General features: G+C 32.8%; 1 protein-coding gene across 5 annotated transcripts in view; it reads left to right on the top strand.

Moving 5' to 3' along the window:
- LOC125064952 (integrin alpha-PS2) overlaps window positions 1-14,620 on the top strand; it is a 101,233-nt gene that overhangs the window by 17,826 nt on the left and 68,787 nt on the right. The window contains exon 1 of one of the 5 annotated variants that reach the window (XM_047672284.1): window positions 3,234-3,242. The exons of the other annotated variants lie outside the window; for them this stretch is intronic. Within the exon in view, the coding sequence (XP_047528240.1) occupies window positions 3,241-3,242 (2 nt within the window). The 5' untranslated portion in view covers window positions 3,234-3,240. Of the gene's footprint in view, window positions 1-3,233; window positions 3,243-14,620 lie in introns of those variants that run through there. 5 annotated transcript variants of the gene reach the window in all.

The following is a 14,620-nucleotide window of genomic DNA, read 5'->3' as shown; positions in this document are numbered from 1 at the left end:
GGATAGGGTTTTGTGCAAGCCCGTCTGGGTAGGTATGTATGTATGTACCATTGACTGATTGTATATTCTACCACCAAGCATTAGTTACTAGTATTGTGGCGTTTCCGTTTAAAGGGTGAGTAAGCCAGTGTAACAGGCACAAGGGACATAACCCAAGATTCCCAAGTTTGGTGGCGCGTTGGCTATGTAAGGAATGGCCCATATTTTTGCGCAAATGTCTACGGTTAGTGGTGCCGACTTACCATTTGCACAGTAGTCTACAATATAGATAAAAACGATGTTTAATAAGGTTTGCACGTGGATACTCGTATATAACAGCGTTGATGTACATATGTATGTTTGACAAAAAATACATATCGCTGAAATGAATAATTATAAACACACTTTGCTTAAGATACACATGTTCTACGAATTAAGTCATAACGCCCCATTAAGGAAAACATTAAAACAATATTATAGTGATAAATTTTGACGTTTCTTCACACTCCGTTCAGCCATCAACGATTGATAGACGGTGTCCATCACGTTGTATCAGGGGTCATTCGCAGTTCATGTTCACCTATCAGATACAATCGCGCTACCGTCCCGGTGGTCCGGTCACGTGGAAATCGGAGCGCAGGCGCATCGAAATTCGACACCGTTTTGCTATGTGGTTATTAACTATTTAAACCCAGCCTGAGACGTGATACTAGTCTCGACGATGGACAAAGACTTAATTTAAAACTTATCACTTCGCTAATGTTGATGTCTTTTGATGTCATCATGCGTGATGATTTAAAGTTTTTATCTTGGATTTTGTATGACAGGATCTTGGAGCTTGGAGTAATGGAGCAAAAACATTTATAAAACATAAACACTTCGTGTTTTTGCCTCTACTGGTGCCATTTGGAATTGCGATTCAACGGGGCTAGCATTCTTGCCACCATTCCTCGCGGTCTTGTTTTGCTTACTAGGTTATTTTAATTTTAATTTGTATGTTATTTAAGACATTATGTTAAATGATCTTATGTAAATACAGCCATACATCAACGAGACTAGAACCCTTTCGAATTATATTGATTTATTTATTTAAATATAGTCTAAAATTCAAATAGTTTCTATAAACAACTTCAAGAACCAAATGTGGTGTCAGTAGGTCAAAAGATCTTTAGCGCGTGCTTTAGTTAACAATTATCTTCCGAAGTTCAAATATTAGCGTTTCTTTTTTGGATCCGTCGATGTGAAGTATTGTTTATGTTTGTAACTTCTGTTTTGAAGTTTTTGTAAATGGGAAAGTTATTTGTGTTGTCGTAGCTTTTTTTTTAATAATAAAGTAATATTTTTCCTCTTTCCTTATTTTTTATTAATAGATTTTGACTTGATAACTAAAAAAATGATAATATTTGTGATATAAATATCACAATATTTTTAATCTGCTGTGGTGTCACTCTAAAGTTACGTTGTTACTTTTTTCCTTAAGTTACTAAAGGAAAAAGTTACCAGTACCTGAGATATAGATTCCATTCTAAAGAGATAAATTAAATAAGCAATATATATCAGATATATATATGTATGTACAATTTTAATTAAAAATTAAATCTAGTTGTTCTAGCGATTTTGGCCAAGTCAATTACGTTACGATCAGTGCTTAAGCCGCGAATAACCCAATAGACAGATTTATACTATGAGTCTGATATCCTCGTACACAAGGTCGTTTTAATATAAATCTACTGATAAAAAACTCAGACAAAATATCTCATATTAACGAAAATTCGCAATCCAGCTATATATTATTAGAACAAAAATAAACAAACCGACAGTTCGCCTCGTTGCCGACGTGTGTAATTTTAGCCATTACGTTATCAGTGTGCATGTAATCGAGCGTGCTTAAGATAAGGGAAGTCAGTTCTTGTCTTGCAGTATTACTACTTTAATGTTCGATGATGACACTGGTTAGTTGCCAATGCCATTGTCATTTATTCGAAGCGTTACATCGTTCGTAACATTTATATAATGATGATTCAGTTGACTTCCTCGTTGATATTTATTCATTAATAATAGACTTGGCAAATTTGCTACCTGATGATAAGTGGTCACAATCGCCTACGGACATCGGTGCTGGTAGAAATATTGACCAACCTTTACATTACCAACATTGGTGACCAACATTTACATGGCCAATGCGCCCCAAAGCCTGTTTTAAAATTTTTATTCCCATTTTAATAGCTAAGTCGCTTGGGTCACTATGTTGTTTCGATTATTTATGTGATGTTTACCTATGTTACATATAATTTTAAATAACTCTAAAGTAGGATTTGCAAGATAAATATTATGTATTCCACTTGTACTCTGTACTATGTATTCATTGTGTAGAGGTTCGTTACCAACACGTTCCATTAAAATGTGCTCCACCAACCTTGGGAAGTAGTAAGTTACGTCCTTTATATTTTTAATTCTACAAGTTCATTGACCCTTTAACTCGGATGCCAAAAGTTGTTCTGTTAATTAGTGGAATAGGTTATTGATAGGTAGTATTTACTTAAACTAAGTAATGGTCTAGTTAAAACTTTATAAGGTTACTGGTAATTATTTATATCTTATGCGCGATTGGTTAAGAGGAAAACATCACGAGCTCTATAATGTCACTACTGTACACAGGCCTCGTGTTCTCTCAAGGATAATGAGATCTTACGAAGGTCTTGAGGACAAATACAGATATATTATCATGCACCGTCGAAGTCGAGATGCAAAAACTAAACTGAATTATTTGGTGAAAAAGGAATCTTTATTCACCTTGTAATCTAAATGAGATATAACGTTAGAAGAGAAAGCATCTTTTTTGAACTATAGAGAATTGTTTCAAAGAAGAACTCAGTCAGTGTATGAGGTATAATAATGACGATGATAAGTGCCCAGACCTGGAACCGTCAACACGTGTTAAGTACTTACACCTTTCACTGGTTAACAGAGCTTCAATAGTGTTCCCTTAGAATAGAAGTTAAACAGAAATGATACACCTGTGTATTTGTGATTCTGACTGATAATTTATTCAAGTAATTTTATTGATGTTCGTCTGTCACCAGGCTGTGTCTAATGAACTGTTATAGTAAGACACATGAAACTTTGACAGATGATGTATTTCTGTTAGCAACAAATACTAAAAACAGAATAAAATAAATTTTAAAGGGCTCCCTTCGTGCGCGAGCCCTTGTTGCACTTGGCCGGTTTTATCAAATATGACATGTTTTAAATGATCGAAAAATGTCATCGACGTTTGTCGTCACAATTATGAGACATATTTTCGAATTTTTTTTTCGCTTTAGATGTTTAATAATAATCCACATATAGGAATATAATATATTATAATACAAATCGCCAATCCTGAGTCTGTCGAGCGCCGAGTTGAGCTAAGTTTTTTTCGCCAGTTCTTCTCAGATAAGGTATTTTTTTTTCCGAACCTGCTTCTGTATTGAATAAAGGAATTAGATTTAATTGGATAACCTACTTCTTAAGATACCTTCGTTATTGAAAAATTTTAGCCGTTGTTACAATAAGTATGATTTCAGAGGAAAACATCTGCGTTACCATTTCCAGAATTTTCTGTTCACTGATATAACCGAGTTTAAAGTGGTATTGTTTTATTTTACATAATATCGAAGTGAGTGGGCTTAAAAACAGATTGCCGGTTTTCTTACAACTAATTTGTACTCACATAATATACGCGTTACATTATTTTTAAAGATAGTTGAAAGTATGAAAGGTAGAGTCAATTCTTTTTTCTTGGGTTTAGCAATGTTAATCTGGACCTTTGCCAACTTTCAAAAACTAAAACAAGTATCTGATTATTTAAAAAAAAATATACTTAAAATATTTTTTTACCTAATTGCTGTCGTTGTAATAAGCTGGTCGTTTGAATAAATGATTATTGAGCTTGTGGTTTACAACAATATAAATAATTATGAATTAAAGTAAGTAATTAATTAAATCTTCTCATTCTATACGATTGTAATAATTAATAGATTAATTACCTCATTCTATACAATATCTTATGTTGAATGGATTCCAATTACTATTATTATTTAGTGAAAGCCCGTCTGGGTAAGTACCACTGACAGTGCCCCAAATTAAATAAGGAATTACTAATATTCCTATTTACCCCTCCTTTTAAGCTTATCACTTGTGTCAGGAGTGAGGACGACTGTAGCCTAAGGGGTCAGGATCGATCCTGAGACTTTTTACATCGCTAGGCGGCTCTTTGCGCTATTGAGGCTTATATACTCGACCACCAAGCGGCTATACTTAGTATTGGTCCGTCTTTGTTTGAAGAATGAGTGAGCCAGTTTAATAACGGATACAAGGGTCACAAGATTTCAGTTTCCAAGGTTATTGGTGCGTTTGCAATTTAAGGGCGGTCGTGACATTTACCATCAGATGGCCAAATCATCAAATTAAATGTACTCTTCAAGTAGGTATGACAAAATAACCTACAAAGAATAGGTAAATGTACACGGCAAACAAGAAAGGTTTGTGACGTCACATTGACGTTTACGTAGTTAACTGTGTATTGCTGTGTTCCGGTTTGAAGGGTGAATGGGTGTTATAAGAGACACAGACGCAGTGATGGGGAAGAAGTTGTATATATTTCTAACAATGTTTATGCGTCAAGGTCAACCAATAAAGAAACTCAATTACATACATAAGGATCAAAGATATTTGAAGTTCACCCTACGATCTTGAGTTAAGAAGTATATTCTATAAGCGTGACAATCACATAGAATTATTTCCTATGATATCAGTAATTCCCTCTTCTATAGTAATTAGAATCTTTTTAACGTCTTATGACGTTGCAGTTACAGCCGTATACAATGTAAGGTTATAAATAAAACGGAATATCTCACTTCCTCCGGCAACTTCCATGCGCGGGCGCAGACGAGTAAATATAGCGTAACGACTTGTAGGGTGGGTAGTTAACTGTTACGGCTGTTCTCGGATTATCGACTCAATATTGAGGCACGGCATTGATACGGCTCTCGTTAACATGATCCGTATGAACTTTAAACGACGTATACAATTATGAGTTAATTATTAAATTAAATGATAACATAATACCGATTACGTATTGTATTAAAATTTATTAAATTTAATATTATGTAATATGTATAAAAAATAATGCTCCTTTTAGAATAGACATGTTCTCTGTATACACGTATTATTAATTCGGGTAAAACTTTGTAGAGTTCTTGTTGTATTTTGGCAAATATACAATATATACGTGTTATAGGTGAAATTGAGGTTATATTCACGTTTTTTTGAAGAATTCAAAGAGTTTGTTTGTTTGTTCGAGCTAATCTCACGAACGACTCGTCTGATTTGAGAAATTATATCATTTTATTAATCTGAGAGCTTATTTTGCATGCGCTGCGTAAAAGGTTTAAATTTCGCAAAAATCATGTCTGACAAATCTGTATTGTAGCCGTGCGAAGTCGGGACAAGCAGCTAGTTACAACATAAGTATTTTAAGATGTCTGATTTTGTAATAAAGAACTATTTAAAGAATCGAAACTAATAGCCTCACATAGAGCCGAGCACCTGTTTGATTAGCTGTAATTTAACTTATAAGTATGTACAGACGCGTGCGTTCACAAAAGCCTTATATAAATTAAATATATACAAACACCTGCGATCGAGTTGAAAACTTTTGTGATGCCGATTGCTGATAAATAGCCCTCTTCGTATGTAATCAAAAATGAACTCTATTATAAGGATAAAAGATTGAATATAACTCGTTTATTTATTGTCGGAGAGGAAGGAAGGTGCGCACGCGCGCATCCCGCGGAGGGAACTGGGGACAGGTGGCGACTGATTTAATTAGAGGACAAGAAAAGTACCGCCGTAACGTGTGTTAGTGCCTCGTCCCCTTATTGTCAGGGCCAGACAGTCCGAATTAAATACGTATAGTATTATTTTATTTGACTAGAGCAGTTTAAGTCTAACCTTTACTAATTGATATCAGACATTAAAATCTTATTATAAATCGCGTATTACGTGATGACAGTTTACACAGATGATAGAAAATTTTGGAGTATTATATATTATTATTGATCGTTCATTTTTATGCCGAATATATATATATATATATATATATATATATATATATATATAAAAATTATTATATAATATATACGTATATATATATGTATAGTGTATTAAGTGTAACTACTGAATTTCTTGCCGGTTCTTGCTGCAAATGTATCAGAATCAGGTTCAACACGCATTCGCATGGCATGTGGAAAAATTATCAAACTAAATTTATAACCAACGACGAAATTAAATTCACTATATAAAAATACTTGATTAGGAATATTAATCTGTTTAAAATACTAAAATATTTCGTAATATTTAGATAATTGAAAAATTAAATTGTAAGAATTTTAATAATCCGCTTAATAAGCATGAAATGGGATTGAATTAACATAATGCTTTAATTGAATACCGTTAGTTGACAGTGGTACCATGTATCATAAAGCCCTGACCGGGTGGTCGCGTCATACAAACCTACGGTAAACAACTGACTACACACGTGTGTAACAGTCATAAATTTTCAATACTTCGCTATCGTAAATGCATTTAACGCTTGGAACAAATTACAAGAGGTAACCGAAACGTCTGATTAGGATGTATATATTTTTTTTAAAAACGAACTTTTAACGTTATTTAAAATAACGATTATTAAATATTATCGTTTTAACTTGCGGTTTTTTAAACTGTGTTTGCGTTAGTCGCGTTTTTTTGTTTAATTGTTGTGAAATAATTGACAACATATATATTTTATGGATTATTTATTGTTTTGTAGCAATGTATAGTTTATTTCAGTAGTATTTATCTTTTCGCGTTTTTTAGTTTGTATTTGTGTAAATCTTGTTTGTACTATGGTTTGCGATTAAAATCTTTTTAGAGATGGAATGTTACTGTAACATATCTTTACGTGTGAAAGGGCTTCGTACTGCCCGTCTATCATTGTTCTTCATCGGTATCATCATATGTTCTGCCGTCAAAGCTAAAAAAATAGTGGCCAACATTTGGCCCCTAAGTACACGCAGTAATACGACGTTTTGCGAGTGTCAAGCATTTCGTCACGAAACAAAGATAATAAACTTGGGCCGTTTGTTTTAGTTATTTTAGTAGTCTATCTAAGTTAATAGTCATTTGATCGTATATCGTACGAACTGGTGAATTGATCGTACATCGTCGCTTGTTAATTGCGCCAAGACTTAAGCCGAGATTAGGGTACTAATTATTAGGTGAGATCGCTCCGCAGTGCCTTTGTTGATCCTAATTTAGATAACGTGCGAAGGAAGTTGGACGAGGTGCTAATAATATTTTTTTATTCTTCACGCTAATCTCTATGCTATCCTTTTATAGGTTTCCTCATTAAATCTTTGTAGGTAACGAGTTATTAAAATTGAGATTTTATCAACCTATTATTATACAGGTGATTGCTACCTCATTAAAAGTTGAGATGTTTTTTTGATTGTTATATATTTTAACGAGACTCTCTTACGTTTATCTCAAGAAATGATATTGAAGATTTATTTTACGTTATGACTTATGTATTCTCCGAGAGTACAGATTTCTTGGGACATAAAATATTTGACATAGACTGCAATCATATCTTGGTGAAATTTGATAGAACTATTTTAAACGGATGCTTCGAATTTGTTCTTGTTAATGGACGAAATGTTATTATGAATTTTAAAAAGCTTTAATAATGTTAATTTATATATTTTAATCATTAAATAAATCTAATGATGGCTATAAAAAGAAGACGAAGACTATAAAAATTGGGAAGAATTCTCTAAAAGAAATTTACGTTCATTAAAATGTATATATAGATATAGATGCTTTTCTCGAAATTCTGATGAAATTTGACTTACAGCTTTGCAATTATATTGTAAGACTCTCTAAAAGATTATAACAATTTTATACACTGAGCGAAATCTGATTATCTATGTTGTAATCTATCGTCATATAACTATGAATGACTAGAATAATTCATGAATGGTACACCGACCATTCAAGGGCACTTTCATTTGAATCAAAAGTGGGGCACGATCACTCCCACGCACGTTTCGATGCCTCTAAAATGCGTGAATTATACTTAACACGATGCGCGAGCGCAGGTCTCAGTGATTTCTTCTCACCTTGAGTGTCTTGATAATAGTAGACTATATATTTCTACTTCATGCTTACGACATACATCATTTTAATACATTATATATAATGTTCAATGACTTTAAACTTAGCTATAAGAAATTAAGACTAAGTTATATGGATCTTATTATATAGATATAAATTTTATATATCTTTGATAAAGTTTATGTACAAATATATAAATTTAATTAAGATATCTTATACAAATACTATTTCTAAATACAACTTGACGCCTTCGCAAATATTCGTTCTAAATACCAATAAAAAATCAACCTACGCGTTGCTTTCCCCCTCATTTGCATCTGTGATTGCCGAAATTGCCGGCTTGCGCAATTTACCGACCATTGTTGTTGGAATGGTTATGGTTATGGATACTAGGAGCCTTATGTTATAGTATCATATATCTAGAGATATAGATATATATATATATATAAATTGCATTATTACGGTAAATCTTAACTGTTCTTATTCTTATTCCGCTGCACGATAAAATGTCGGATTGACGTAGATGTATCGGATGAAATTTTGCCATACGTTTGCCAAATTATACGCACTGGAGCAGCGTGGTGGAAAAAGTGCCAAGCCTTTTCCCGGAGACAAGAGGATGCCCAGAAATGTGTCATTAGCAGGTTGCTTGCCATCTAAATAAAAAAAAAATCTACGAAATTGTAGTTTTTAAATAAGACAGTCGTGATGTAGGTTTGAATATATAACAAAATAAATGTCAATGAAGTCGAAACAATGGGATACCAAAATGTTTTAAAAGTAATGAAGATAGGGGTAATTATTTTTACTTAAAATAGTTCCAGTTCAATATTTGTATTGTGAATTGTTATATGAAGTTAAATAATGTAATATAAGTGTACTCGCGTGGCACTCGCCATTCTCACGGGTCCGCAGACCCTTGCAATCTTCTCATTGAGTCAATCAGGGCGAAGGCCCACCCTATGCGGGCCGGGCATCTTATGTCACTTGTTCTTTACTTTCAATGACTATAACATTTTATTTGCAAATTTATTTGATTTAATAATCAAATTAATCGCTCATTTTGAATAATATATAGTATACGAGTTATGCTATTATCATCAGTGCATAGTGTGTGTGATTTTTCAGTTCAGCTGGTTATGTGGAACACCCAAAACATGTTAATTAATATAAAGGAAAATAGCCTTTGTAACAAAAATAAAGAGAATCTGAATAGTCTAAGGTCTAATCTGTAATAACAGACGCGTAACTCATCGCAGAACACGATTGATATATGCGACGTTGACTATAAATATGATAACACATACATGTATCTAAAATAACTTCTCGAGTGAGAAAGGAAGTGACTTCTTATAAAGGACTGACTAAATCAATAATTATGTTTTACTACAACACATTTTATCCATAGCCAGACTGTACTGGCTCGTCTGGAAACTCTTAACCATAAGTTATTCTACTGTCAAACTCAATACAATGTATTTGGTTTGAAGGATGTCGGCTTCAGTGTAATTATAGACTCAAGACAACGTAATAGATCCCATAGTTGGCAGTGCATTAACAATGTAAATAATTATTGATCTTTTCCAACGCAAAGGTACCTTCGTACAAATCATAATTCAACCGTTTCGTGCAGAAGTGTACCAACCAATAGACTCACTAAATAAAGTTGTTAATATTTTAAGGAGAATGCCATTTTTATCACACCTTCTTATAACACTTACCTAATGCTTAAGACAAATAATGTTTTGAAATATCGCTGTTATATGTCACTTAATAAATAAACATTTGTATTAAAAATTAGTCACTAATTTAAAAACAACATTTTCAACAAATTTCCTTATTATTGATATTGAACCATTTTAACATGCGGCATATATATATATAGTTTCGGTTAGAAATTTCATGGTCTTATCGATTTCTGAGGGTAAGTGAAGCTTGAGAAGCCCCTCGTAAAATCATATCCGCAATATCCATCCACAGTGCGTTACATTACAAAACTAATATTCATGTAATAATAAAAATGATTTATTAATATCATTTCCGTTGTTTAAAACCTTATTAGCACGTATGTTCATGAACATGCAATTAAAATATTTTAGCGAAGCCTATCAAATTCCGTAATCACGACGAGACGATCTCGAGACAGAAGGGTCAAATTGTTGTCGTCTTACGCGGTATCTGTGGGGCTTCCAATCATGACTTATTTACTTATGTCGCTAAATATATAATAATTATCTATTATATATATGTATTGCTTTTAATTCTATGTATCAATAAATAACCTTCTAAGTAAAGTTAAAATTTATTTGTGATTATTGATAGTCAGTTAAGGGAGGAAGAAAACGAAAACGAGCATACGCACACCGTAGTTTTGATATGATGATGATATATATATATAGACAAGCCAACACTGCGCAGGACATAGCACACAAGTGAACTTAAACACAGGTGCAATATCTATTCCCTGACTCAAATCCGACAGGACCGGAAAGAGATCAGGCGCAGGACCAACTGTTTTAATCCTGGGTTCAACCTAGGTTTGAACCCAGGATCGAAATCTAGCCATAAAAGCGGTCGGCAATTGTATATATGTTACTGTAAAAGCTCGAACTACGGTAAATCTTAAGATTTTCCAGTAAAACCTAAGATTTACCGATTATGAATGATAAATGTCCATAAAACTTTGTAATTCGAACTTTTACCATCGTTCACTTAGTAAATCATAGGATTTACATGTTAGGTTAGGTTAGGTTGGAATGGTAAAAGTCCTAAAAAGTCGTCCCTTTATAATAAATACTTACATTTACCTTAGTTTTACAGCTTTTACAGTAACATGTACATAAAACGTGTTACGTGAATTATGAGTAATGATACAAAGAAAATAATATCATTCGCAAGACGACGCGTCGCTCGTTCCGCCGTAACAAGAAACAATTAGCAGGATAAATTGACATTCCGACCGTAATGTCTGCAAATATCGTGACCTATAATATAACGAGACTGGTTCCGTATCCAAGTGACATCTATAAAGTCGCTTATTTCGAGAGAGTTGGTGATTTATTTGTTCTTTAAGTGATATTAGTATTTAATTAGACTATTATTTGGACATTATTAAATTTAAATAATTTAACTTTTCCACTTTATTTTCTATGTATGATTTAGTTTTAAATTGAAACTTGATTGGTTTACATTATTTATTAGCCAGACGAAATAAAAATTAGCCATAGTAAATTACATCCAGTACAAAATTGATTAGGTACTAATTGCGTCACCAGCACCAAAACTGTATGCAACCAAAATCAAAATAAGCTTTGGTCAAGTTGTCTTTTACAAGCACCTTTTAATGCTTATTTCACAGATTTGAATTAAACGTAAAGGTACCGGTTTTATAAGTAGATTCTATCTGGAAAAACAGCAAGGAACTCAGTAGCTATCTATTCTAAACGATAAGATTTATATAATATATCATGCCTAGAGTCAACATGTGTTAGCTCCGTTTGACGAGTCATGGACGTACGAAGTATACTAAAAATAAATAAAAATCAACCCATATCGTTAAAAAGCTTTCTTTTCATGTTTTACACATTGACTAATTAGGCAGTAAAGCCTTCCCATCTATAAAATACCTACAAGCAATGAAGACAACGACCCTAATTGCTCATGTAAAAGATTAAATTAAGTTTACAGAAGATAGGTTTGTTAACCGCGTGTGTCGCAACACTAACGAGACGTTAGAAATTGTAACAGTGACAACATTGATAAAGAATTATAAAATATAAACGAGATAGTTCGTGTTTTCACGTGATGTGGATTGTTTTTGAAATATCTTAGCGAATACACGGCATACGCCACGCGGTCCTTTATTCGTATTATGCTAGATATTCTCGACTTTTACTCGAGTGTAAACAACAATGAGACAAGGTTTTAACTCAAATTATTATAGGATCGCATACGACAAGCAAGGAACATAAGATTTTAGATCGCAACGTTGTTGATTCAAAATTAGGTGAAACCAGTAAAAAAAATAAGGATTTTCCTGCCAAAATACTTAGTACTCAGTATACAGTAATTAAGAAAAATATACATTATCTGAAATTATCACAACTAGTGCCGACGTGTAACCAATGGTCCAAATATTGAATTTCTTAAGAGTATTATAATTCAGTGTCGTTTGTATTATGGTCACTTGGTGGTAGGTCTTTGTGTAAGCCCGTCTGGGTAGGTACCACCCACTTATCAGATATTCTATCGCTAAACAGCAGTACTCAGTATTGTTGTATCGACAGACATAAGGGACATAATATCTTAGTACCCAAGATTGGTGGCGCATTGGTGATGTAAGGAATGGTAATATTATTATTAAACTCCTGAAGTATTTTAATACTGTATCCGTTTCACTTCTACGAGTCACGTTGTTGTAATGCAAAACTAATAGGGATCCTTGAAAAATATAAATGTTTTATGGAAATCAATTCGCTGCTTTAAATAATCGGAGATCGGGCTGATATCGAGTTAAGGAAACCTGCTTATATCTACAGATCTTTTATTGTATAAATATCCTAATGTATTATTTGTCTCTCTCGAATGTATGGCCACTATTTATAGTTGAATAAATCATATTAGGAAGAGTTGAGGTGAGCTCCTGACCACACTTGCTGATGAGGCCTTAGCCCAGATAGGGGTCCGTACCCAAACGTTAAAACGGGATATTTTCATAGATGATGTATTTCTTTTGCCACTGTAATAAATACTAAAAAAGTTGGCCGTTTTTTATTGACAGTGGCACGGAACCCTTCGTGTGCGAGTCCGACTCGCACTTAGCTGTTTTTATAAAATAATCTTACGGTAGTATTTGCGTTAATATATATATATATATCAAAGTTCAAATAAGTACGTCAAGATTGTTTTATTTTTTATTGAATAATTTTGGAAAAAATATGCAAATAATTAAAAATATATATGTATTTGTTATTTAGTATGCGATAGTAATGACACAAATTTATTTAGTAAAATAATATACGTAATAGATAATTAAAAACATAGACATTAAAAATATTATGCAAATAACAACACGAAATAAACTTGTGATATTTGAACCAATGTTTGATCCAATATTTGGCAATATTCCAAGTCGAGTCCTTGATGTCTGGAGAATGTTTTTGACCTTTGTGTCATCGTCTTATTATCTTTCATTGACTCAAAGGCTAAGTGTGTGCACATTATCGCTCATCGTTATCACGTGACACAAAAATTTACTGCAAAAGATTTGTTTTAGAACATTTTTGATAACAAATTTGAATATTTTTCTCTATTTCTCACTCGCTTTCATTCTCAAACTATATATGATATATTTTTAAAATATAAACCTTTTAAGCTGTGATAAAAATTTCTGTTAACAAAAAGAATTAATATTATACTTGTACATGTAATTTACCATACATTTTATTAGAGCTGTCTTTATAAACACAATGTCATAAGGAAAATAATTATGTATTAGGTCTCACATAATCTCTATTATATCTTACTCTGTAAATGCTTAATAATTGGGTCTTAAAGAATATTCCTTAGTAGTTTTAAAAAATGATATCTTTCACTTGCTTTTAGAAAGTTCTCGAACGTGTTAACATAAAAATTAAATATTTTATCATCTCTTTGGTGTTTGCATTTCCGAAATTAACCTATCACATTAAAAACTTAAACTTTTCACTGGGTAGGGTTTTGTGCAAGCCTAGGTAGGTTGATTCTAATACCACCAACTCATCAGCTATTATACCAACAACCAGCTATACTTAGTATAGGTGTGTTCTGACTTGAAGAGTTAGTAAGCCAATGTACCAAACTACAGGCACAAGGGACGACGGAAAGAATGGTTAATATTTCTTACAGAGGCAATGTATATGGTGGTGATATTAGAATCAAGTGGCCCATTTAACCGTCCTCTTAACTATACTATAAAAAAAACTTTTGATTTTGAGCCCGTAGGCCATAAACAATGACAGCCTTTTTCATTTGGCTATCTAGGTTCTTTATATAATAGGTTGTATTCTGTTTCGTTATCACAAAGCGCAGAGTAGAGATAATACCATGTTGAAAGATGTCAGATAATTTTATATAATTACATGTATTTAACCCATTTGAGTTATTTACCTCAGTATTATCTTAATACAATAATCTAATGAACACATTTTATTTACTGTTTATTATGACACTCTTTCTATTTATTTACCCCAAAAATAATTCCTCGTCACTTCCAAAACCCATATGCAAGGTTATGTATTATCAAACACGTCTATTCTAACAATAATTACTGAGTTTCTTGTCGGTTCTTCTAGAATCTGAGTCGATGGTAGCTTTCGTTCAATACAGTTCAAGTAAAATGACGGTTCAAAAGCGCTTGTAAGAGCCTACTTGGATTCATATAAGATTTTTTTTTTGTTTAAGCTGT

The sequence above is a fragment of the Vanessa atalanta genome, chromosome 6 (assembly GCF_905147765.1).
Source record: "Vanessa atalanta chromosome 6, ilVanAtal1.2, whole genome shotgun sequence".
Classification (NCBI taxonomy): Eukaryota; Metazoa; Arthropoda; class Insecta; order Lepidoptera; family Nymphalidae; genus Vanessa; species Vanessa atalanta.
This window is presented reverse-complemented; position numbering and strand designations above follow the sequence as displayed.